Genomic DNA, 26,876 nt, shown 5'->3' with positions numbered 1-26,876 from the left:
GGGATATAAAAGCTGTGTGGGACCAAATTCAGATGCACTATATGAACTTACCTTTCCGATGGAGCATCTGGAATTTGGTTGCCTTGTGCTAACACCCCCCCCCCCCCCCCCCCCCGAATTTGTTACCATCTTCACCATCATCATCGAGCACCGCAAACAATCGTTTTTATTGAAAAAGCTGATTCAAACCTCCCTTTGAGTGAAAGAGCCATAGTCCCATAGTTATAAAAATCACTGCTATTCACATTCCATCCCAGTGACTTGACTGTTTCCTCTGGAAATCGCTGCAAAGCTGGAAGAGCCATTTTGACAGGACACCCATTTCTATTCACAAAGATAAATCCTTTATTTAGTAATAGTTATCTACACACAGATGAACAATGGGAATCAGGGGAAGAAGCCTTCCAGCAGAATGTTTACACATCTATTTTGTTGTTGTTCCTCTTGAACAATCATCACCTCACTGTACAATGTATATTTTACATTTCCATTCTGAAAACTTGAATATAAGTTAAAGTCTCGGTGTTAAGAGATGTAGGTAACTACTAATCCATGTAACTGCTGCGAGTAAACCTGCGGATCATCTGCCAGTAGCAAGTTACTAATTTCCGTTCATAAAAAGCAAAACAACCTCCCCAACAACCACTAATTAAGTTTTCGAACTTGTAGGCTAGAACAGCTAAAATTTTGTGTGTTGTGTCTTCAAATCCTGTGCCTGATAAGTTTTTTACACTGGAATTCAATTCTGTAAGTTCATAGTTAAGAGCTGACTAAGCACTGTGAGACACAGCCCATCTTTAATGTCCACTTCTCACAAGCATATTTCCTTTAAAAACAGAGAATGAAAGGAGAAAAAAAATAAATAGCTTTTTCCACTCTAAAACTGCAGATAAAGATTTTGTAATGGTAGATAACTTGAATTTTGAAACAACACCAGCTAAGAGGCCAGACTATGAAAAACTCCTGTTCAGAAAAGCGATGGTCCAGATTGCGGAAGAGTAGAACTACCGAGACTCACAGAGACTTAAAGAGTTCCAAAAGAAATCAGTTTTCTGTAAGAAACTGTAGGGCTTTTTGAAGAGATGCCATATATATTGTCTCAAGAGTCAGCGCACAACAGTCTCTCCAAAGCCACGACTCTCCCATTCAGCATTTCAAACATCTGCCTCAAATGGTGACACTTTGGAGTCATAGTATATAAATAAAAATGAAAATAATAAAAAAGGAACAAGAGAGCACTGGTATTAATTTCTAGCAGACAAGAGAATCAGCAAGCATTGCTACTGCTTCTCTGCGATACCTGCTCACGTGCAAAACGCAGCGCCCAGCGTGTCCTCCTGGCACCCGCTCGCTCGAGCTGCGCGAGGCTGCGGCAGCGGAGGATCCTGCTCCTCGCAGCCCTTCAGCTCCGCGGAGACTCGTTCTGCTTTGATAGCAAGTTCTTCCCATTTAACTTGGGACAGCAATGGGGGGAGATAAACCTCTTTTGCTCTCATTAGTACGGAAGCCTTTTTTTAAAATTTTCTCCATTTCATGTGTGTAGCTGCTAAATTTCCAATAGCAAAGCAAATTTTTGTAACCTGTGTGTAAGAAGTATGGAGAGCATTCCTTCCAATAAAGCCACGGACAGGTCCAGAATGTTTATCCAGCAACTCCATGACACAGAAGTTTTCAGTCATCTCCACTGCAGTTCTTTAGAACAAATATTCTACTGTACGACTGGCCTCTTTTTAGGAAATGCCTGTCAAAAGAGTTACCTCCCATCATTCAATTTGCTTAAAATTGGACGACGCTGCAGCACGGTAATTGGCATTTCAAATGATGGCCTTATAGCTATATCAAACCCTTCCTAGATTAAACAAACATTGATCATTTCTGGTATTTCCCATCTGAAAACAGACTCAGGGTACTTGCAAATCCATCCCCAGCGATAAAACCCATCAGCTTTGTATAACCACTTGTTCTGACAACTTCCTTTCACAAACACAATAAAACTGGCATTAGAATGGTTTCTGGTTTCAGACATTTAAAAGACAATATGTGTGCTCTGTAGACAATTTCCAGCATGTCTAAGCTCTGCAATATGGAAAACTGGTCATGGAGAAAAACCGCTTTTCCTCCAACTTTCAGAGCAGTGATATTTTAAACACTTGCACCAAAGAAAAGAAAATCTTCAGGACTGACATGTTCCTCTTTACAGCCTTTGCACACTACCTGCTGCATGCAAGAGTAGAGAGATGATTTGATTCCAAAATCTAGCTCTGGTGGGGTGGGGAGGGACGACACATTGGGTTTTTTATTAGCGACGACACTGGAAATGGAGATGCCTCACAAAAAGACTTTTTAATTAACCTTTGCTAACTGTTTCTGGCAGTTCAAACATAACTGTACCTCTATAGTCAACCTCACTGCTGTCAGAGACTAAAAATGGAGACAATTAGTGAAAATAAAAGGAAGACTGTAAGCTAGAAGAATTCTGAACTGCCACTACAGTAACAAGGCTTCACTTTGCTGCTGCACTCCAAGGATGAAAATGAAAGTCCTTGCATTTGATACACTTTTAAACTTATTTTTAACTGGAGATTGATGCCAGGTTGGGTTTTTTGATCTATCATTTTAGTAGAAAATGAGTAACTAGCAGAAAAGATAGCAAGTTACTGTTCCTTATGTGCAGTTGCAGGGAAGGGCCTAACACAAAAAAGAGCCCTTGGCAACCATATCTCCAGAAGAACCAAACTCAGTGCTTTGCTAGTGCCCACCCTGAGAAATCTTGCATCTGATTTACGAATATAATTATATCAGTGTAATTATACCGGTATAATTCCCCAGGAAAAAAAATGTTATCTTTCAATATCCAAAAGAATTTTTTTCTTTTTAAATTCAACACAAAGAATGATGCCAGAATAACTAGTGAGAAATAGATCCAGTCAATCTCCCGAAGAGATAAGGCCTGAAATACAATCCTGCTGCGGTGGGTTGACCCCGGCTGGTCACCAGGTGCCCACCAAAGCTGCTCCATCACTCCCCACCTCAGCTGGATGGGGAGAAAATACAACAAGATGCTCACGGGTTGAGATAAGGACAGGGACATCTCCCAGCACTTATCATCATGGGCAAAACAGACTTGACTTGGGGAAATTAATTTATTGCCAGTCAAATCAGAGTAGGGTAATAAGAAAGAAAAGCAAATTTTAAACCACCTTTCTCTCCACCCCTCCCTTCTTCCCAGGCTCAACTGAGCAGTGCAGTGGTTGGGGAATGGAGATGTGGTCAGTTCATCACGTTATCCCTGCTGCTCCTTCCTCCTCACACTTTCCCCCTGCTCCAGTATGGGTCCTCCATGGGGTCACAAGTCTCCTGCCCTCCTTCTGCACTGACCTTGGTGTCTGCAGAGTTCTTCCTCTCACATATTCTTTCTCAGCAGTTGCTGTTGTGCAGGTTTTTTCCCCCCTTCTTAACTATGTTACCCCAGAGGCATTGCCACTGTTGCTGATGGGCTCAGCCTTGGCCAGCGGTGGGTCCACCTTGGAGCCGGCTGCCACTGGCCCTGTTGGACTTGGGGGAAGCTTCTGTCAGCTTCTCAGAAGCCACCTCTGCACCACCCCATGCTACCAGAGCCTGGCCACACAAACCCGATGCACCTGCGGTGTCCTGCAAATCACAAACACCGAGGTTTCTTGACACTGAAGAAGTTTTGACTACAGAAATGAGGTTATTACAGGCACGCTTTCAACGTTATCCAGGTCATTTTCTCATACACTAATGACATAATAGAAATTTATGGAAGTCTTTATTGAATCTTAATTGCTCCCTAAGACCATGACTGAAATAGAAAAAGTGTCGGCGTTCTGCTTTGGCTGCTACAGCGGATGCTGACGATACAGAATCCTGAACTCAAGATTTTTGTCGTTTATATGAAACTTCCGATTCTTTATATTGACATACAAAATGTATGTTTTCTGTAAAGTCACACAATATTTGTTCAACTACAAGACTTCTGACAGCTCTTAGAAATACTGATAGTTTTCATTTCGAATAATACCAATACATTTCCTGATACTCCAGTATGAAAGGTCTTTTTGAAGGGCGAGATGGCTAATTCTAATGTTTTGTTGAGGCTTTTCTTCTTCTTTACAAGGATGAACATTTTAAACCAGAACACCACTGCATAATTCAAATTGCATCTTCCTTGCAGATGAGTTCAAATTAGCCCAATTACAATTAAAACATGACATATTTATCAACCATTAATGATGAGAAATAATGTAAGCCAGGGACAAATCTGTCTACAATTTAATAATCCACCTCAAGCAACTACCAGGAGAATTTACCAGTGCCTAAAAATTGCCATAAATTACACTCTTAGTCGAGAAGTTTAAAGTTTTTGAAAAAGCTCAGCTCTTGCAGATGCCACTGAATATTAGAGATTTCTAAAGATGTAAAAATAGAACTCCTTTGGTTGAAATTAAGTCCTCTGAGAAACTGTAAAACCCAAAAACCGCAAAACGCAGGAAGTTTTTGAACACTGACTTAGAAAGAAGGGCTGAGCTTCATTGTAATATTGTGCATTTTTAACCTGTTATAGAAGATTATCCAGGCTCATACTTAGCATGAACAGTTTCCACAGCCTTTCACACTATTGCTAATTTCTTCTTCAAGTTTCTTCCTTTCCTCCTCTTTGGACATCTGATTATTTCTCTCTTCCCAGTGTTGGTGGCTGTGACTATTTAGTACTTTGCTGCTCTGTGTATGCCACATTTCATAATAGAGATTGTTTGGGTTTGCAAGGAGGTCTGCATGCTGGCCACGTTCCACCACTTTACCCTGTAAAAGAAGAGGAGTAAATTGGTAATCAATATGACCAGATCTTTAGGAGTATTTATTTAGGAATATAAATTCTGCCAAGATACAGGCCACAGTTTTGCACTATTGACTACAACAAGGAGCTCGACACAGCAATGAAAGACAGACAGTGTGGTGCACTGAATCATGCGTTACGCTGAAAGCCGAAAATGAGGAGCTTTTCAAACTTATATCAACAGGAATGCATATGCCTGTTGTCCATCTGGACAAAATTTCAAGTCCAGCAACATGGAAAGTTTTATAATCTAAACTGGAAGAACTATTTGAAGTCAATGTAGACCTCTGTATGAGGAGCAAGGTGTTAAACCACTACTGCAAAAGTCATACGAATGTTTGTTTTCAAACCTGTATTTGTCTTTGCTTGCTAACAAACACCCACTAAGAAGGTAAAAGAAAAGGGCATACAGAGAGAGATTTGTACCTGAGAAGCAAAACACACTTACAAATAGAATCCTAAAAACAATTAGTCTAAATTGTGCTTTTCAGATGGGTGCTCAGTATTGCAATTGATGCCATGAAAATCAAGTCAGCAGTTCAGTTCACCTGTGCTGTTCTCAAGAGCAAAGATGATTTACTGACCATTGTTGTGGAAATGGGAAGGAAGAGTTGGGAAGAACTCAAATCCTATGGACAGTGCAACAACACATCTCTTCAAAAAATAACCAGACTCATCTTTTTACTTTTACACATTTACGTCCACTGACTTCAAATTAAAATAATGTATTCCTTCTCCAGCTATTGCTTCTTTTGGGAAGAGACAGCATTATGTGGACAACTACACGGATTTTATATTAGTTCTAAGTTCTGATCTACAATTAAATCTACCTCCTTGTGACAGCTGCTGATGAACATGCTGGGAAAAAAATTGGGTCTTGTCACTTCTATTACCAGTCATGCTGGTGGAATCTGAACAAAGACACACTTGACCGACATAACTGCGGAATTTATTTAAAAACTTCAAGTGGTTAATTTAGAGAGTTAATTGTAGTAGAGATGAGGCTTTGGAATTATGGCCTTTTTTTTCCTGACTCTTGAACAACCATCAGAAACGTAACTTCTCCGTTCAGCTTCACGGCATTAAGATCAGCATCATGAATACAATGTTTGTTTACTCCCTCAAGGATGATTCTGATTTTACCTGGGCAAAGGTGCTGAAATTGTGCTGCCAGATTTCCACAGCTAAACAAACCCAGCCACAGCCACCTCGTCTCGTCTCCCCCCCCGAGCCCCGTTTATCTGGCTGTTAACGCAGCGCTCATCAATCAAAATGGGATGACAAGAGGCAACTCTCTGCTGAGCGAACGCCGGCGATGCCTCACGAAGCAGCCGAGCACTAGAAGTGATGCACCATGCTGCCTCGCTCATTCACAATCTTTGTTACACTAACAACATTCAGGAAAGCGAGCACCCTAGCTGTTTTACAGCTTTAGGTTGTGCTTTTATTTTCAATTTAACAGTTACACTATAACACAAAACACACTCTTAGTAAGCTGTGAAAACTTGCGTCGAAAACAAAAAGTCGCAGATTGCCTCATAACATGTTAAAAAACATTTGCAAGATGTTTTAACATGCACTTACATAAAGGATACACCTTAGGAAATGATTTTTCAGCAGAAGTTGAAAAAACAAGATCAAAACCAAATAAAAACTCCAGAGAGCAGGAGTGATTCATTTTGGAATTCCTATGGAGCTGTGATTTGTATAGCAAAGATAGTCATGAATATCACTATTTTGTAAGATTTTGCTTTAATTCCCCATTAAATCATTTAATGTACTGTAGAAATAATTTATTTTCCTTTAGATATGCTTATTTTAGTCACTAAATACACCTATAATCACAAGCATATAAATAACAACTGAAAAAAATGAACGCAGAGATAAATTTAACACTTATGATCAGATTAGAGCACTGTATTTCCAGCATGATCAGTTAAAAGAGTAACTATTAAGTTCTAATAAGAACAGCTGTTTATTTTTAATCTACAGCCAGGTGTGGGTAATCGAGAAGAAAATGGATTTAGAACAGACTGAGTATCAGGTAACAGATGAATAGAGATATTAGTAAATCAAATGTTGAAACTTCGTTTTTTCTTATAGGAGAAGCACACGGAAAGGGAACAATCACTTTTCTACAGGTACAATAGATGATTGTTCAGATTTATAACATAATGAATTGAACAATCCTACAACAATTTTATCTGCATGGAAAGAGAACATGCTGTTCTCTCTCTTTCTGCTCTAAGAAAAAACACAACTATGGATGTACGTGAAAAACAGACACTCAGTAATGAGAATGAATCATAAATTGGGGGAACATAGTAGGAAACCTAACCTGACAGAAGTATGTAATAAGTTAGATTAAAAACATGCAACATTAACCCAGTCCCAGAGCATCACGTGAAATGTGTCATAATCCATATAAAGAACATGCAAATAAGTGAAGTACGCAAATGAAGGAAAAATACAGCGTATAACAGAGTGACACATGCAAGTTTTTGCAACCAATAAACTCTTAGTTGCAAAGAAGAGAAATGTATAAAAAGCAAGGCTTGGGCTAGAATTATCTAACACGGCTCACTTCAATTAAAAAAAAGAACTTTCCGTAGCTTGGTGGGAGTATAGTATTTCAAAATTGATACACAGATTCCCTAAAACAACACTGACACGTGAAAATTACACACCACAGGGTGATCACCTCACCTGATCCAGCACGAGGATTTCGTCCGCATCAACTACTGTTGACAACCTGTGCGCAATGAAAACCGATGTTCGGTGTTTCACCATGTCCCTCATGGCGCTGAGGATATTCTGCAAGATTAAAATAGAGACAAACTCTCACACACTCCTAGGTGCTATGAAGAGGAATCAAATGCTGTCTGGAAATATGCGAATGACTGTAAATGAGCTTTGAAAAACATCTCCAGTAGGGCTATAGCTTCCTAGTAAGAACCAGCTATGAGGATCTACAGAAGAAACAGAAGAATCCCAAGTGTTAAATATCTGTGGCTCTGATGAAGTCCTCAAACTGCAAAAAAAGCTTGTATTCACAGAAAAATGGAGATACCCCAAGGGACAAAGGAAGAGAAGCGTCACTTGATTTCAGGAAAATGTTCCTTGTGTAGCCATGCTACAAAATCAACATGAACTGCAGTGAAGGCACATGAAAATAGTAGATCATCATCACCATACTTTCCAATCAGTGACAGTTAAAGAAAAGCATCCCTCTCTCTATCATGCCAGTGCGGAACATAAAGCAGTCCTGGGAATTACCATCTATCTGCTGCTTCCTTTGTGGGCAGCCTTCCACCTTCCCAAACTGCATTCAAATGCAAGCAGCACTAATAGGGAAGTGAAGCATCCACTTTATCTTCCAGTAAAACTTCCTGTTTGCCTTTGACAGAAAACATTTCAATTACCAGACATACAGTCTTTAAAGCGCAGTTTGCTGTGAAACCTTCAGCTTTGCTTATGATTCTTAGCAAAAGAGAGAAGGAAACCAAGCAGTGTTCTGTAGAACTGTGTGTTATGAACATTTCTGTACTATATTTGAATGCTGTACTATACAGAGGTACAGTTTGTACTCTGCTTTCTTTGTATCTGGAAAATTAAAGTAATTTAGTGATTACAGGTCAATAAACTCACTCAATCTGCATAAGTGAACACAAACGTAGCTCTAGATGACATTAGTTTGTGAAATGACGGCTGGTGCTGAGAGTTCTGTGTTAAAGCAGAGATGCAGTGGTGAAGCCTGACGCAGTTACTGTGGCAGTGTCACGATGTCTATGTCACAACGCTCTGATGTTTCCCAGCCCTTCCTGAGGAGTGAATGCAAATTGATACCAACACTGCAGGCTACACCTACCCGGTTTGCATCTCAGAATGACGCTGCACCGCAAACAGGAGATTTTCTGTCTGCATTACGTCACAACTCCTTATGAGACATTTTTAGTGAATGCTAGGTGTCATCTAAACACCTTTCAAGGTGGATTGGAAAGCTTCATACTTCATGGCTACATGAGGTATTTGCAACGACTTCAAGAGATGAATGTTCAACAGTGAATGGGACCTCAAGAGTGTAAAACAGAAAATACACCCAGAGCTGATATCCTTCACTATGTCTCAAGGGAGACAGAGACTCAGTATCACTGCTCTGGCCTTCAGGAAAAGGCCTTAACCATCTCCTAATAATAATAATACCAGGAAGACACACGATAGCAATCTGGCAAAAGAACAGAATCTTTTCTGAGAGGAAAAGAACAAGGAAAAAGCATCAAAATCAGACACCATTACACCACTTAAGATTTATACTTTTTTAAAATCCCAATTTACCTCTTCTGTGATTGAATCTAAAGATGATGTGGCTTCATCATAGAGAAAAATATGTGGCTCCTTTAACATTGCTCTAGCAATTGCAACTCTTTGCTTTTCTCCTCCTGAAGGCAGCGCAGGGGGTGGAGGACAGGAGAGGGAAAACAAAAGATGAAGTTACAATTGACATATTCTAAATCCAACAGTAGACATGACTGTTTTGGGCAGTGGTTATTTCCCCCCCTTCTCCTTTTATTTTCTTTTAATATACATCATAGTTGTAGGTCCGTGCATGCTGTATAAGATATCACACAAGTTCCTGCTCCTTGGTAAATCCAAAGCAATTCAAGATTGCTTATCGTTTTGGAAAATGACAGAACTATGTTGTACATGCTACAAGGAAAGACCAGGTAACTATCAGCAATACACAGTAACTCACTCCATACACCAAGGAGTATGAGCTCATTTACTTGGTCCAAGCTCTGCCCCATCTGCCAATTTGCACACAAAGATCTGTCTTCTCTCACAAATGAACAGTGCTCTGTCCATACCTAACAGCTTTAACCAGCAAATTTAATTAAAGAACACAATTAATATGGTGCTGAAAACCACCTTTGTTATGCAATCTACTGCCTGTTGGTTTCTGATATGACCAAGTTTCAGACCATGGTTTCCTTTCTTCACAAGCCTCGCTGCCAACATCTACCCAAGAAAAACCTTTACAGACAGTAAAACAGGTAAATTTGAGAGCTTAAAATCTGTTAAACATTTGGTATGCAATGCAAACGTTTCACATTTGTGCTCTTGTCCCTCCTTTGTTTTATTCAAGGCTTCAAAACATTCCATTTATTATCATTTTATTCTTGTTAATGTTCCATTCCTATCAGGAGAGAACACGCTTTAATACACCATTTAAAAGGCTGATAATAATGCTGCAGTTCAAATTTTAACTGTCTTTGGCAGAACTCGGTAGCAATTAGAACTGTAGAATTTACTTAGTCTATTTTAATATACTGTCTCTATCCTCTAAAGCATGTTCAAAAACTCACAGCTTGACAATATCCGTGTTTGAAAGACATACTACAATAACAAAATCCAAGGTCTTTCATTACATTTGTAGCATATCGACTTGTTTCATGTTCTTCTCCATTCATATTCAGGACAGCAGCACGGCGACTGTTTTGTTCACAAAGCCAGGGGTTGGGGCTGTAACAGCTCTGTCTGTCACACACATCTATTAGAAAACACTGAAATGGATTCTACTTGATAAAAGCCAAAACAGCTTGTTTTTCATGATTTACTCTCTCTGAGTCAATCATTGAGATCAGTAAGAACCACATTAAATGCTTATTTTACCATTTCAATTGATAAAGTTCTCATTGGAATTAAGATTTCCTTATGCCTATTTTGATAGCACACAAGTAAGGAAAAAAATCATCACTCCAGGGGAGAGTAACTCATACCCAGGCTACTGCGCAGTCATCAGGGAACTCTCCTTTGTACTAAGGTTCTTGCCAAATATATATAAAAAAATCAGTTTTGAAGTATCAAGCCAGCACTTCTGACATATAGTTTTCTAACATCAGTCCACAAGGAAGTAAACTGTTCATTCACTTGAAGAAAGGAATCCATAATGTATTAATTTTTTGCATACAGGGAGAATTTAATTTACTCGTTATTTTTTAAACTAATTATTTGCTGTGCTGAATAGATTTAACTGTTCACAGGGTCCCAAATTAAGATTGTGGCCTTTACCGGCCCCACACGCCGCTGCTGCTGTTCACAGCTCGGTGATTCCTGTTAATGGCCATTGTGCCTTTCACTGGGACACCCACCACGCCAGTGCTCCCCAAAACCTCCATTTTTCATCCCACATATAAAATGGCTGGATTTCAAAGAAGACACTTAAATTCACAGAGCTCTCACTCACCCCATTTCTCCCACAAAATATTTTTTTAAGAAGACAAAACAAATCAGGACTTAGTGTTTTTCTTGGACTAGACAGAAACTCCAACGTGCCTGCACATGCTTCTCCAGATTTGGAATGGGACATCAAAACACTTATGGCTGAAAAGAACTTTACGATCACCAAGTCCAACCGCTAACCTGGCACTGCCAAGCCCACCACTAAGCCATGTCCCTAAGAGCCTCATCTCTGCATCTTTCAAACCCCTGCAGGGTGGTGACCCCAGCACTGCCCTGGGCAGCCTGTTCCAATGCCTGACAACCCTCTTGGTGAAGAGCTTTTCAGCTGTAGAGAAGAACTAGTAAAGTGAATTCTGTGTACGAGTGGCCCCGAAAGGCTAGCATGCCTAGCAAAGCCTGGCTAATGCCATGATATGATCTTTCAGGTCTAGAACAGTTACACTATTGTGTAGAGTGCATACCCAAATATGGAGGAACCTTGAGAACCTAAACTTGTGGGTTTTTTGTTTCACTACCAAGGCTGTATAAGTCCATAGATTGCAGATATGCAGACACCATTTTCATGTTGTTTCTTACACAATTCACAGGTAAGAAACACACAAGACACAAAGGCCCCTTCATTACCAACAGGATCCAAAATGACCATGCTGCAGCAACATATCCCGTTGCCTTACGTACTATCAACAGCAAAACCAAACCACCACCTAACTTGCAGCTGTTAACGAGCTTAGATTTAAGAATTCTAATTTGGAAGGTCTATGGAGATATATAAGCCTATCACATCCTACATGCAAAGCACACACATAAAGTTCCCGGTTCTATTCACACACATTCCTCTACCCAAACAGATTATGAGAAAGATCACTTTTACTTAGATGCATTACATGCAACTCATTTAACACTATCCCCTGAAAATACATTCCTTTAAATATCTTGTAGACTACAGGTGTCTTAGACTAAAGATCTCCATATTAATATTTAGCCTTATGATTATGTTATAATGTAAATAAGCTAAAAGCAAGTCTGACCGAGGAATAAACTACGTGTTAAACTGGGTGGTAGCAAGGGGGACACAAAGAACATACGCACTTAAGAACCTACCTGAGAGTTTGAGTCCTCGTTCACCAACCTGAGTGTTGTAACCATTTGGCATTCGAAGAATAGCATCGTGGATTCCTGCCAGTTTTGCTACCGCGTACACCTCTTCTGGTGTGGCATCGATATTGCCATAAAGCAGATTGTAGTAGATAGTATTGTGGAAGAGAACAGCATCCTACATTTATGGAAAGAATATTTTAAACAAGAAATCATGAACAGCAGTTTAAAAACTGTCCCTACTGCATGAAAAAAAAAAACAATCCAGAATATCTCATATTTTTCTACAGAGCCTGAAGGTAGAAGTATTTGGGAAAATTTCTGTTCCCAAAAATGGGATTAATCCATTTTGTGTCCTAAATATATGTATGTCATGCATACTTCTACTACTTTACTGAATTGTTATGGGTGGTGATCAACTCTAAAGCTAAATCACTTTAAGCTGGAGGCAGTTTCTCATGAAGAGGCTTAAACACGTTTCAGAAATTGGATCTATATGATGATGCACATAAATACATAATATTTCCCAGAGGAAAAAAAAATAAAAGCGGCATGGTGACTTTCACCAGAACTAGACTGCGTTAGGATTGGCCTTCACTGAACCAGTGTCACAATACCCACAATTACTACTACAGTGGACTACTCCGGGAGAATGAAACATGGTATACCTGAGGTACAACTCCTATTGCCTTTCTCAGACTTTCCAAACTGATATCTTGGATGTTCTGTCCAGCAATATAAATATTTCCTTGCTGAGGTTCATAGAAACGAAATAATAATCTTACAATTGTGCTTTTCCTGAAATTGAAAAGAATTGAAGCTAATGTTACATTTCTGGTTTGCTATTTACAGTCTCCCAACAGAACTGATGTCACAAACACAAACAATAAAAAGCAAAACACAAGAACAAATGCACTGAAGAAACAAAATTCTGCATCGATTGGTGTATTTAGTCCATTTACCCACCCTGACCCACTACCTCCTACAATGGCCACTTTCTTTCCTGCGGGGACTTCAAAAGACACTCCAGCAAGGACTTTCTGCCCCTCAAGGTATTCAAAATGCACATTATCGAAGGCGATGGAAGCAGTCTGCGGTGTGATCTGCAGGGGTGGAGCCAGCTCTTTGTCCTGTTAAGAGGAGAGTGCCATTTTATACGCTGCCCAGAAAGTATCTCAAGCAGTTCAACAAGCTGAACAGTCCATTTCCTAGCTCAGAAAAAGATAAATAGACACTCCAGCTTGGATACGTTGAAAGTAATTATAATCCACCACACAAGTTAAATTGTTTTGTTCCTCTTTTTCCCCCAAAGAAAGTAAAAGCTTCTGCTGTAAACACTCTGCTTCACAACTTCATTTGGAGTAACAAATTCTGCATCATTAATTACAAATAAAAATTCAAGCATAAGGCATGAATACTTAAATAAAAGAAATTCAGTACAAACATAGCTTCCACGAAGCAACTTTTGCTGTCATTGAAAGATTCTGCAAGAAAAAAGCAGCTGCTGTTGCACTAACTGCACTTAAACGAGGCAGAACAATATCCTTAGACAAAATCTCTTTCTTGAACAGAAATTAAACCTGGAAGGTAACAAACAGGGTGAAATGACGGCACTGCCAGGAACCAGCCCTATTAAATACCCCGATACTTTAGGAAAATAAGCTACTACTTACTTTAATTCTGGTATCTACACTGAGAAGCGTAAACAAGGTATTCATATCTATAAGTGCTTGTCTTGTCTCTCTGTACACTGTTCCCAGGAAGTTTAGGGGAAGAGAAAGCTGGAACAACAATCCATTCACCATTACTAGATCTCCAACAGAAAGGCTGCCTTAAGACAAAACGGATGTGAGAGAATAAGGAGACTTGAAGGGTTGTCTTGTTAGGAAGCACCACAAGATTTTTTAAAAAATAAAGTCAATCAATTCTAGTTTCTTTTATCCCATTTCTAAAACAAGGTGTTTAAATAGTAAACAACAACGCATTCCCAGAAGATCAGATTTTACATAGGAAAGTGCCTGAAATGAATGGCAATGTTTGTGTGGATTTCACTGAAGGAAAAAAACAACCATGACATAATAGCACTTGGAAAATAAGAGAAGCAGCATAACAGGAAATTCACAGAAAACATGAGGTTGTAAATTCCAGAGAGAAACATAAAGGGACCTAAATAAGTCAGAAGGGGAGGAACTGATATCTGAAAGCAAGAATCAGATTGTACAATTACAGACAAATCCAAATGGTAGAATTTGTCGTGATCGAGAGAGAGGACTTTCATACAATATACAACAGAGCTGCTAAAACACACAGTGAGAACCTCTGGGCAGCTTAATATCAAATATGTCGATCAAGGAAAAACTCAGGATGACACACTAGCTAAACGTATGTGCCAGGTCAGTTCAGCTGAAACAGGTCAAGAAAGATGATTTAAATTAGTATTTCTGCCATCCGGCTTAAAGGTTATTCTGAATTTTCTTAAAGACAGCCAGAAACTGCACCTACTGACTTATTCATTCACACTGTAACTCTTCCCTGTCCTGGCACCTCTGAAAAAGAGCAAAGCAGAGGCAAGAAAGACAGCGCGATAGAAAGGCCTACCCTTCAAACACATCTGGAGACTAACAGTGTTTAAAGCATCATTATTTTTACTCTAAAACCACGTTCACAGTATCACAGTATGTTTGGGATTGGAAGGGACCTCAAAAGATCATCTAGTCCAATCCCCCTGCTGGAGCAGGAACGCCCAGGTGAGGTCACACAGGAACATGTCCAGGCGGGTTTTGAATGTCTCCAGAGAAGGAGACTCCACAACCTCCCTGGGCAGCCTGTTCCAGTGTCTGTCACCCTTACTGAGAAGAAGTTTTTTCTCAAATTTAAGCGGAACCTCTTGTGTTCCAGCTTGATCCCATTACCCCTTGTCCTATCATTGTTTGCCACCGAGAAGAGCCTGGCTCCATCCTCATGGCACTCACCCTTTATATATTTATAAACATTAATGAGGTCCCCCCTTAGTCTCCTCTTATCCAGACTAAAGAGACCCAGCTCCCTCAGCCTTTCTTCATAAGGAAGGTGCTCCACTCCCTTAATCATCTTTGTTGCCCTACGCTGGACCCTCTTCAGCAGTTCCCCGTCCTTCTGGAACTGAGGGGCCCAGAACTGGACACAATATTCCAGATGTGGTCTCACCAGGACGGAGTAGAGGGGAAGGAGAACCTCTCTCGATCTACTAGCCACCCCCTTCTAATCCACCCCAGGTACCATTGGCCTTCCTGGCCACAAGGGCACAGTGCTGGCTCATGGTCATCCTGTTGTCCACCAGGACCCCCAGGTCCCTTTCCCCTACACTGCTCTCTAATATGTAGTTTCCCAACCTATACTGGAACCTGGGGTTGTTCCTGCCCAGATGCAGGACTCTACACTTGCCCTTGTTAAATTTCATTTCCTTTAGCTGAGCCTCATCTACCATATTTGAAGCCTGTACCATGTCTTCCTAGACAAGCAGGCTTTACTTTGTGTAGTAAACTAAACAAATATAGACGAAAAGCTCTAACATATGGAAACAATTATTTTAATAATGTGCCCTTATTAATGTAAGGAAAGTGAAGGACACTGGTAATAAAACTACTGGACACAAAGCACATGGGTATGTACACACTGGGGAAAAGTTTAGAATCTTGCCAACACGGGGAGGGAGGAGAGCAAGAAGAAAGGACCTTTGTAGAAGGTCCACAGAAGTATTTGTATTTATACACTTTCACAATTCTTCAACGGAGCCTTCCAAAGTTACATTTTCTTAGAATCTTTCACTAGCTGCTAAACTTTTAAAATGTTTCTAATAAAATCATATTAGATACTGATAAATATATACATATAAAAAATTGAATTAATAATACTCCAAGAAGCAAAAATGCCCAAAACTCTAAAGCAAAAACCGTCAAAATGAACCATGACATCAACCGTAAGTTAACTAACACCTCTGTTATGAGTGAATTAAGGTAAAGGAGGGTCATTTTTAGCTTATAGACAGATCAGTTACCTGCAACAATGCCCTGGCTAGCAAGCACCATGATGGCCGTTAAGCCAATGCTAAATATAGCGCTCTGTCCGAAGTTGAGGAGAGCCAATGTAGAGGTAGTCTTCAGGGAGGCGTTTTCATATGTCTTCAAGAATCCATCATACCGCTGGGCTTCATATTTCTCATTATTGAAATACTGCGACATACACAGCAATAAGAAATGTCACATTCCCAAACATACCATGCTAGACATTTCACTGAAGTTCAGTGTAAACATACTCCATGCATAGACGGACACACAAGCCCCCTTCAGCACTCCTCATGACCACAGAGAAAAGATCACAAAAGATTAGTGTGTGAAAACAAAACCCAGGAGCAAACCGCAGCACATCCTGCACTGGGAAAGGAGACATTATGGAAATCCCTTCCACACTCAGTTCTACTAAAACTGGGTGCCTGTCTTGCAGAACTTCTACCCAATTAAAATCAGCTGCCACTAGATACTAATGAGAATAAAAAGTTACTGTCCTCTATGTACTAGAACATCCTTGTCAGTGTGATGATGGCAAATTCTCCAGAGCAGCACTTCTCACCCAACATCTGCTCCTGGGTCCTGCTTCACAGCTCAGTCCGCCGCTTATCTTCCCAGTTCTAGCTCTCCGGTTAAAAGAAGCATAAAATAGGCCTGAGCCTGGGCAACCTCCAAGCTGGCCACAGGATATTTTAACAGTAGCAATAGAAGAGAGACCTGCTCTTTCACGGAAACATTGCACTGCAGTGCTACAAACTGCAACAGATTAAGAAAACACTACACATGGTCACTTGGGAATACAGTGTGTCACATTCAGAAGACAATTTCGCAAACAAGTGAAGAGAAGCTTCTTCCAGGCTCTCAGTTTACATTTTAGAGAAACTGATGGTGAAGGCAATTCAGTCCTCAAAGAAACTTCTCACTCTTTGTCAGCAAATTTTTTTCCAAGCCCCACTAACAACTTTCATGCTGCTCTGTCAATATCATGTAGGACTCTTCACATTAATAATGTTTTAAAATACACTATTGCTCCAAATACATAGCCCTGTGAAAGACGAATCTCGTGACTCACATTGCTTAGGCTGACAGAAGACAAAGAGCTAAGTAGTAAAGACTGGTCCTACCTTCACAGTCTCGTAATTTAGGAGCGAGTCAATGGCAGCGTTACCGGCATCGTTATCTGCTTTGTTCATTTCTATTCGAAACTTGGTCCTGTCAAATGAAGGCTTAATGCAGTCAAGAGCTCAGGCTTAGCAACACCAAGTCCGTAGATCAACCTGAGGGCATGTCTTACCTCCACTGGGTAATTCCTATCGTGAAGGCTGCGTAGGCTCCCAGCGTCCCCAGGGTTACTAAAGCAAACTCTGCACCACATTTGTAATACTACAATATTTAAAATAAAAGGAAAAAATAATAATCATTGTCAAAATGTCATTGTTGTCTCAAAACGATGATAGCTTAGCCTGAGAGAAGAACTCTGAAGGTTCCTCCCAACACACTCTGTGCTCTGAACAGCTTAAGACTAAATACAGGCACAAACTCAAAAGTAGCAAAGAGAAGAGTACGGATAACAAGGCAGAAGGAGATAACCAAGAGCCAGGGTATAGCATAATACCAGCAAGGTTTTTTGCCATTATATACCATAAATATTGCTGTTCGCACAAGTAAGTATGTGTTTACATGGGTTTGGGTAGATTTTGAGAAAGGTTGAACACTGCAGAAGAAACAAATGGCCTTGCAAACCAATTTACGATGCGATTTCTCTACTTTAGGGTATATCAGGAGACAAAAGCCATAAGAAGACAAATGAAAGCGTCACGGCGGGTTGGCTGACAGCCAGCTTGATTTGCAACTTCCAAAGATTATAAAATTCTACCCAAGAACAACAGCGTTTTGAACTCGTATTATTACATTCAAATTTGATTAAGTGCTTTGAAAAAGGAGCAGAATAAACAAAACAAGATTCTTCATTTGAATTCAGTCCAAGCAACATAATTGAGATTTAGATTTTAGCATATAAATATCCGAAGATCCTGATTTCAAAGATACTAAGTGTGGTTTATAAAAGTGAAGTTTAAACTGGAGCTTATTAAGCTTAAAACCTGCAAGAAGGACAGGTCTTTTTCCAAAAGATAATTTTAATTGCCAGGTTCACTTCTAAGTAAAGACCAGTATTGAGAACAGAGCCAGGAATCATCCCCCTCCATCCTCAACACACTAACACAACATTCCTGCACATTTATATTCTGCTCCCTCAGTCTTTACCCAGATATATTTGATGCTTGTGTGCACAATTTTCTCTTCTGATTTCATTTTTAAAACAATTTGAAAGAAAAACATTAAAAACTATCCACATAAACACTACTTGCTGAAGACAGGAGTCAAATGTGAAAATAATTTCAAATTAGCCAATTTAAAGTAACTAATATTTGAAAATTATGGATTGCTCTCCTTTACAGTAGCTGCTTTCAAAATTACCTTGTAAATTCAATTAGTATTATTATTAACACTCAGTAGACTTTGGTAAAAGAAAACTAATGTATCATTTCTAATGAGACAATTCCAACTCAGGAATGAACACCACCTACCAGAATTCCACTGACTAGTGCCACTTCAAACATGGTAGGTCCCAGGTTAAATACTAAAGCGCTAAGAACGAAACTGATGCCTCTTGTTCCTCTGTCGATGGTTTTTGACAGAGCTCCGGTTTGCCTACTCAGATGGAACGCCAAGTCCAGGTTATGCAGGTGCAGAAAAACATTCTTTGCTATCCTTCTGATTGAATTTTGAGCTACTTTCCCAAATACTGCATTTCTAGCTTCATTAAATAATGCTGCACCGGCTCTTGAGATACCATCTAAAAAAAGATGAAGTTTACAAAATGAAAATGATTATGTTTTTAACTTCCTTTCATGCATGAAATTACATTAGACTCATTCTTCATATATATTCAACATTTTTAGTTCAAAGGTAATTTATACTTAATTGCTCCAAAACTTGATGCTATTTTTCATTTACAAACTATTGTACGCACATTTTAAATCCATTTCCTTTGCAGTTGCTTATAAGAAAGGGTAGGATTTCTAATCAAGAATCATTTCTATAAGTGTTATTTCATTTCTTAATTGGAATACCAGAAGCAAGGTCCCAGATCATTGCAAGCAGACATAACACAGTAGTGACTATGTAATAACCAGCAGTGCGACGGGCAGCAGCTCCACTACCCCCCGCCTTCCCGAGCAACACTCACACTTGCCAAGAGATTTGGGAACGCCACTTACAGCCAATGAGAACAGCGGTTGCCACAGTTGCCACTGTATTTGGTGCATCACTGAGGTTCAGTACGTTTCCAGAGAGCTGGTTGAGGCTGTCTACTGCATATTTGAACATGAAGGGAACCAATATATTCATGGCCTAAAAGCATAAGAACACCAATTAGTCCATATGCATTAAAATATCTATGTAGCATGACTATTTTGCCTGAAATCCCTCTACTGTTACTTTTTGTTCTTAACCACCCAGTGTGGGTGAGATGGCTCTCTTGATTCCAAGCACAGGATTCTCCATATCATCAAGTCTTTACTCCTGGTTCCTTTTAAATATCAACTGCTATCCTAAACAAACTGTGCACTGCAAAGGCACTGAAGCTGAAGCTGAGCAGGCAACACAGCAATAGCAAGACTTGGAAATGAATCAAGTAGCAGACACATGCTCACAATGCTGCTAAACAACGTCGTCATTACAGGTGGTTTGCTCTTTGTGATACTGGCAACAGTCAGTATGAAGAACCGCTGCTGCAAAAGAAGCAGCTCACCCACATATTGCTAACACTGGGTCAGTTGAGGTGTATTAAACCAAAGCTCTAGCGAAGTCAAAGAAAAGAAGTTAACCTGTGCTCTGTCTCTTCTGACTGTTAACACTACCTTAATATTTAAATAACCCTTTCCATTTGCAACATGACCATACACACTGACTGCACCTCTGCACGAGCCCTAGAGTCTGGCACAGCAGCACAAAAGACTTTCCATTAAAAATACTTTAATAATATGAGCTTTCCAACAAAATACTGGAGCCATATCCACCACTGAACGCTTATTTTTCAAGAGCGCCAAGACCCAAAGGCATCTCCTCTGACAGTGGTGTCTCCTCGGCATCTGAGAAGCAAGACAGCTAGGTATGTAAACAGACCAACTTTAGCACGTTCGATTTGCACACCTGTAGCATGACAAAATACTGAAAATCTTAAACAAAACATGAAACTTTTAAATCTCCTTAATGTTCCATTGTTACATCACTCCTTTGTACCAACCAGAAACACAAATTACTGTCAGCCTTCAATCAAATTCATAAATTCAAACTGCTTCTAACTGAAGATTTGAAAATATGGTATACAAGTTTTTTAGCAGTGGAACAACGATGTTAAGATCTACAGCCTTGTAATCGCAGCGGAGGTTAAAATGGTTTACAGTGACCTGGCTGTGCTTAAAGTTGGAGGGTTTTTTTTCCAATATTTGCAAAAAAAATGTGGGTAGATGACAAGTGATTTCACATGAGAAGGAACAAAAAACAAAACAGATTGACAAAGATATTTCGGCTCTCTCCACCAAATGTTTTGTGTACCCACTTAGATCTAAATTGTATTCAGTCTGTCAGCTGAAAGCCCAGTGAAAAAAATGGAAATTAAATGCATACAACTAGGTTTTGAGTGAAAAGAGTGGTAAAGTCTTTCATAACTTCAGTCCAAACTGAAGCTGGAAGGCTTTTAGTAATTCTAATAACTATCCCAGTATCAAATATCCCCAGTGTTATGAATTACTGGAAGCAGCGGAAGACAGGTACTTCACCAAGATGGGAAACTGGGGTTTTGAAAAGACTTCTTTTAACTACAGGATTAAAGAACCATTCCTAAGTTAATTCTTTTTTAAAATTGGTTTTAAACACTCTTTTAGGCAAAAGTTTTAAATGCACATGAGGAAGGAATCCATTTTCTCCTTGTCCCTAAAAAAAAAGACTACCAAATTCTCAATACGGCATCATCTAGATAACTCCTGAGAGGAAACAGGTGGGATCTGAGAGCATCTGGGTGACATCATTACTGGTTAGTTTATGGCTGAGAAAAAGAAAATGGCTGGAAAGATCAGGTCCTACTTCAAATGCGCCCTTCTGAAATATATCCAGGGCAAGCCTGAGAGCTGTTCAGCAACAGCTCGTATTTAAATAGATTGGAATTGGGGAAATCTCCATTTAAAAAAACAGCCCAGAGGTTAGCATTATCTGCGGAAAGGCACCAAACACTCAAAGCAGCAGTATACAATAAGGTGTGGGAACTTCAGTTATACGCCGCAGACAAACAAGTAACTGCCATAGCACGCTTGAACCTTAAGCATAAAGTCCCACAAAGAACTGAGGATGCATTAACAGAGATTTTGAATCTTTACAACACTGAAATTCAAATCCCCCCCTGCCTTCTCCAGTATAATCAAAAAACCCTTCTATTCCCTTCAGAGAAACTCAATTTTTGGGTGGCATTTTGTTCTTAATAAAGATGAATATACTACCGTGTGTGTTACAGTAATGACCAACATGACAAAGTGCAGGTTTTCCTGGGAGAGACCGCTCAGTAGAAAATAAGACTATTGTAATGCAGATTGTCTTGCTTTGTGCAGATTCTCACAAATTCCTCTGCAGGGATTTTCCTCTTCAAGAGACCATGCTACACTACAGGTAGTTTAGAAATAGAACTACAGATATTTCTTAAAGTCCACTTAAAGAGAAAGTATGTATTGTTTGAATGTTAGTTCTCAATTCGCAATTAATTTAACCGGTAACAGCCTACAATTTTGCAGAAATGTCGTCTTTTACATCAACGTTATTCTGCCCAATAGAGTTTTAAATGAAATCTAACGCCTGATCTCAGGTTATAGTTGTTCTAACTCCAGGAGGGTAAAGCTTAAACAAGAATAAGGCAACAAAGATGATTAGGGAGTGGAGCACCTCCCTTATGAAGAAAGGCTGAGGGAGCTGGGTCTCTTTAGCTTGGAGAAGAGGAGACTAAGGGAGGACCTCATTAATGTTTATAAATATATAAAGGGTGAGTGCCATGAGGATGAAGCCAGGTTCTTCTTGGTGGCCAACAATGATAGGACAAGGGGTAATGGGATCAAACTGGAACACAAGAGGTTCCGCTTAAATTTGAGAAAAAACTTCTTCTCAGTGAGGGTGACAGACACTGGAACAGGCTGCCCAGGGAGGTTGTGGAGTCTCCTTCTCTGCAGACATTAAAAACCTGCCTGGACATGTTCCTGTGCGACCTCACCTGGGCGTTCCTGCTCCAGCAGGGGGATTGGACTGGATGATCTTTTGAGGTCCCTTCCAATCCCAAACATACTGTGATACTGTGATATAGCCTTCCATTAGCAATCAAGACAGTCTGCTTTCCAGTAATAAAAAAACAAGTTAATCTTACAAAGTTCATAGTAAGAGAGATGAGAGGCCGTTATTAGAAACAGGCTTTTCCTCCTCGCTTTGTTAGGTCAACAAGATCACGTTCACATTAATGAAAACAAAACTTCCGTCTCCCACATAAACTCACAGCTATCTCTTTACCAGCCAAAATTTGCTGGCACAGAACAAAAAGCTTTGAGCGCACTTAGCTGCACCATGAAAAGCCACCTTGCAAAACAACTGTTTTAGACAACAGACCTAGATAGGTTTCCCTCCTCTTCCTAATGCCTGAAAGCTTAACAACTATTCCCATTAAAAAGACCCTTTTAATATAGATTTGTATATTTTCTATTGATAATTTTGAATTAATAGTTTAGCCCTGCCTGAATTTATTGGAAAGCAAATACGGCACCCATGAAGTCATCCCAACTCAATTGCCCACATTTAACAGCACATTATACTGCAATGCATCATGCTTAAATGAGTTTGAGCATTTTTTTAAATGACTGCACTGTTTTAAGCTGACAATGCACCATCATCTTTATTCCCTTGTGGGATTACAGTACTTTTAAGGCAAACAGTCTTATCTCTCATTTTGCTCTTCCCAGTATTTCTTGTTTAATAAAGATGATGAATTAGTGACAGGCTGAGCCCCAACACGATAAAACTGCTCTACAGTGAACTCTTCTCTTGCCAATAACTCAATGAGAAACGTTGACATGAAGATGACTGAATTTATCTCTGGACCAAGATAAATGTACACATCCAACAACGCCATTTGTGGAAATAAAACCAGAAAACTCCATCCCTTACAAAGGAAAGGCAGCTAAAGCAGCTCCAAAATGTGGTCCAAAAGAGGGAAGAAGCAGCTGGTTTCACGCCTTCCTCGAATTTGGTGATGACCTAAAACGTACTTTTGCAAGTAAGAGGAAAAAAAACAACTAAAAAATTAAAAAATACCTGTCACCTGAAACTTCTCATAAAGCTAACAGCTTCTAAAGGTCATTATCTAACTCCATCTGAGCACACAAAAACGACTCGGACACCAAGATCATACATACATACTTAACTGCTTGGATAGATATCATTATCTCTGCACGCAGACAAAATTTAGAGTACAATGCTTGTGTCTCGCCTCCTTAAGCCAAACAGTTTCTTCTGCTGAAGCTTAGGGAATTAGCAGTCCGGAGAAATACAGATAGTCTGAAAGATTTCTCTGGCTCATGAAGAACACGTGTTTGGCCTGTGACCAATAGGCCAAAAACCGCTACACGCTGACAGAGGTGACAAGCGATTTTGTCATATTCATGTGTTTAACTCAGCTGTTCAGAAGCCAACGCATTTCTTCTTGGGTCACAGAAGAAGGGAAGAAACAGAAAAGTAAAGAAGCATTTATGATACACACCCCACTAAACAAGACAAGAAACGGGTGGGGGAATGTGGAAAAAACCCCCAGAAATGTAGAACCTGAGCAGGCTAATCTACGTGTCTGAAGACATAGATAATGCCTGTGTGCTCCTCTCACCTGTCTTCCCGTTGCATCTTTCAGATCACACATGTCTAGATAGGCTATAAATATTTAAGATTAAAATGTAAAGTGTGTCATAATACAACAAATCTCCCAAGGAAGACAAGACCTTACTAGCCCTAGAGCAGACTCCATCCTGTCAGCCCCAGTCGTAAAAAGCCATACAAACAGCTCACTTCGAAGGCTAACAACGCTACTAGCAGCTTTGTGTAGACAAAAAGGAACCAAAAATCACAATAATGTGTGCAATGACAGGCAGCTGGGCCCCACAGAAGGAGTCAAGACAGATTGTCACTGTGGGCTTTTCTGTAGCTGCACACAAACTGGTATTTCTTTTGAAATTAAACTTTCCTGAGCTGGAAGATTTAAACAACCAAAACATTTCTCAAATAATAGGAAAAGTAGATATGATTTCCAGCTGTTTTGTGGGTAAGTTAAATCAAACTGGGTCAGAACTCTTAATTTTTTCCTGCGCCTGAAGATTTCATAACCTACCTCTCCTTTGTGACTTCTCTGCAGTTTTCTTAGAATAAAACTAAAGCCACCCTACAGCCTCTGGTCTCAGAGTCACCATTTTGATCTGTTCTTCTAATTCGAAATTTAACTTTAGAAATAGAGACATATAAAACCTCAAGGCCTTCTGTCAAACTCCGAAAAAATTGGCCAAAAGGCTTACCAACTATTTCTTATGGAGGAAGGTGACCAGCAGCAGGCATCATGAGCACCTAATTCTCTATGCAAAACCCCTGAGAACAAGCAGCCTTTAGACAAAACCCATAATAAGGCTGTAACATCCTTCAGATGCAGACAGGTTCACAGTGAACAAAGAAACTGGGCCAGACTGCAGCAAGGAGAAAGATATGCTGACATTCCTGGCCTGATACATCTGTACAGCAGAGAACCTTTAACAAGCTGCTCGTGTGGTCTGTCAATACATTGTAATTAACCTCACAGGCAATCAGAACAAAGGGCTCCCAAATGGGATAATGAGGAAACTGCACGGGATTATACAAGGTCCAGGCAAGCTACAGGTAAACGGATTTGTATTTCATTTTCTTTAGGACAAAGTGACCCTTAGTTTGCTCTGGAAGAAAAGCAGATGTTCAAGGTTCAAAGATATGACAGACTTACTATAGCTCTGTAATGTGCTGTTGCAAGTCAGTTATGCCACAATAACTACACACATACTTAGCAAGTGTAAAGTAAGAAGCAATTCAAGAAAATTTACTTTGCACAGGAGGAGTGGACATAGCTCAGATGGTGAGGGGCAACGTGATAAATTGCAGTTATTTGATAATGTCCAAGTTCTAATGCAGCTTTGTTATGACATAATATATATTCTGTAGAGAGCTGGTTGTGTGTTTTCCCCATGAAATCCTTGGTTGCCAAAACAAGCATTCTCACAAAAACTTCTCCTTCAACAGGCATCTCCTAAAGCCTGGGCAATGCTCTACAGGTTTTCTGCTCTGTCCTTCCAGGAATCTGCTCTGGACACCAGGGCTTCCAGGCAGCCTTGTACAGAATCTGAAGTAGGAAATTAAAGAGAGCACTTAAGAGAGATACAAACATCCAGTTACTTCTCCAAAGAGCCATTAAGTGTCTGATTTTTCTGACAGGGGGAAACATCTCTCTCCCTCCCAGTGTAATAGCTCTGTAATTATACCAAATACTGAGCTATTTGCAAGAGTCAGGCATCCTGGCCACCAATTTTGTTCCCATTACAGCCCAGAAAGCTGCTTGAAACATTAATAGATCTCCTAAAAGCGAGGTACGATGCTGCCACATGCAAGATTAGATTCTGGATTCACATTCTCCATCATATTCCTATAACCCTACAAATTAGGAAGTGTGAGGAAGAGAAAAAGGAAAATACATCCAACTTCTTTCAAAGCCTCCTTTGGATTATTATCCACATTACAAACAAGAGGCTTTTAAAAGAAACTGAGTTAGACATGAGAATTTTCATATCCATCTGGTAAATGGGGTATTCCTAAATATACATCACAAAGCCACAAAGAACCAAGCATACCATAAGTTAAATATTATTGTGAGGACAACTGCACAGTATACAAGGTAAAAATGCTCCTAGCGTCTGCATTTGGAGCAGCGTCCCAGGTAGTTTTCAAGTGTAATCGAAAGCATTGCTGCATATTTTGCCCAGGCATACATAAAGGGTGGAAGTCTACTTGTACAGACTTGCTGTATTGTACATGTTGTCACCTGTGTTATCAGCAACTTCCTGACCAGCAGCACAACCCAAAATATCTGTTGCAGACAGGACCAGCAAGCACCTGATAGACTGCTCACGGGAGCAAGCTGAGACCAAATGATCAGCCTTTCCTCTTCAGCTCAAACAAATGAGCACGTTTCTCTCTTAAGTACTCTTCTTCTATCACCTACATAGCTGAAACTTGTTTCTTCTCTCTTTTCTTGACGTGGCAATGTTGCTGAATGGTAAGAAACTGCCAATGCAACTAGCTTAAGTGCTAAAACTCACTACTAAGCAGTACCTACTTTAGCATATCTCAGCAAGATATTAATATCAGCATTATGTTTGGTTAAAATTGCCATACTTAGAAGCAACCCAGTTGAGCCATGTCTCAGCGATCCTTACAAAATTTACTCCCAATATTTTGCAGTCAAATATTTTTTTTTTTCAAAAGGA

The 26,876-nt window shown here is 39.8% G+C and overlaps 1 protein-coding gene across 1 annotated transcript in view; it reads right to left on the bottom strand.

Annotated features, from left to right (window-relative positions):
* Positions 1–321: 321 nt before the first annotated feature.
* Positions 322–26,876, bottom strand: part of ABCB7 (ATP binding cassette subfamily B member 7) — a 42,752-nt gene continuing 16,197 nt past the window's right edge. Inside the window, exons 5-16 of the mRNA XM_065078009.1 lie at positions 19,521–19,653; positions 18,828–19,096; positions 17,534–17,622; positions 17,364–17,451; positions 16,230–16,404; positions 13,867–14,024; positions 13,160–13,323; positions 12,862–12,991; positions 12,200–12,371; positions 9,194–9,297; positions 7,565–7,672; positions 322–4,824 (exon numbers count right to left, since the gene is read on the bottom strand). Coding sequence (XP_064934081.1) covers positions 4,606–4,824; positions 7,565–7,672; positions 9,194–9,297; positions 12,200–12,371; positions 12,862–12,991; positions 13,160–13,323; positions 13,867–14,024; positions 16,230–16,404; positions 17,364–17,451; positions 17,534–17,622; positions 18,828–19,096; positions 19,521–19,653 — 1,809 coding nt within the window. The 3' untranslated portion in view covers positions 322–4,605. The remainder of the gene's footprint in view (positions 4,825–7,564; positions 7,673–9,193; positions 9,298–12,199; positions 12,372–12,861; positions 12,992–13,159; positions 13,324–13,866; positions 14,025–16,229; positions 16,405–17,363; positions 17,452–17,533; positions 17,623–18,827; positions 19,097–19,520; positions 19,654–26,876) is intronic.

The sequence above is a fragment of the Columba livia genome, chromosome 12, assembly GCF_036013475.1.
Source record: "Columba livia isolate bColLiv1 breed racing homer chromosome 12, bColLiv1.pat.W.v2, whole genome shotgun sequence".
Lineage (NCBI taxonomy): Eukaryota > Metazoa > Chordata > Aves > Columbiformes > Columbidae > Columba > Columba livia.
Note: the sequence above shows the minus strand (reverse complement) of the source record. Positions and strands in the feature narration are given on the sequence as shown.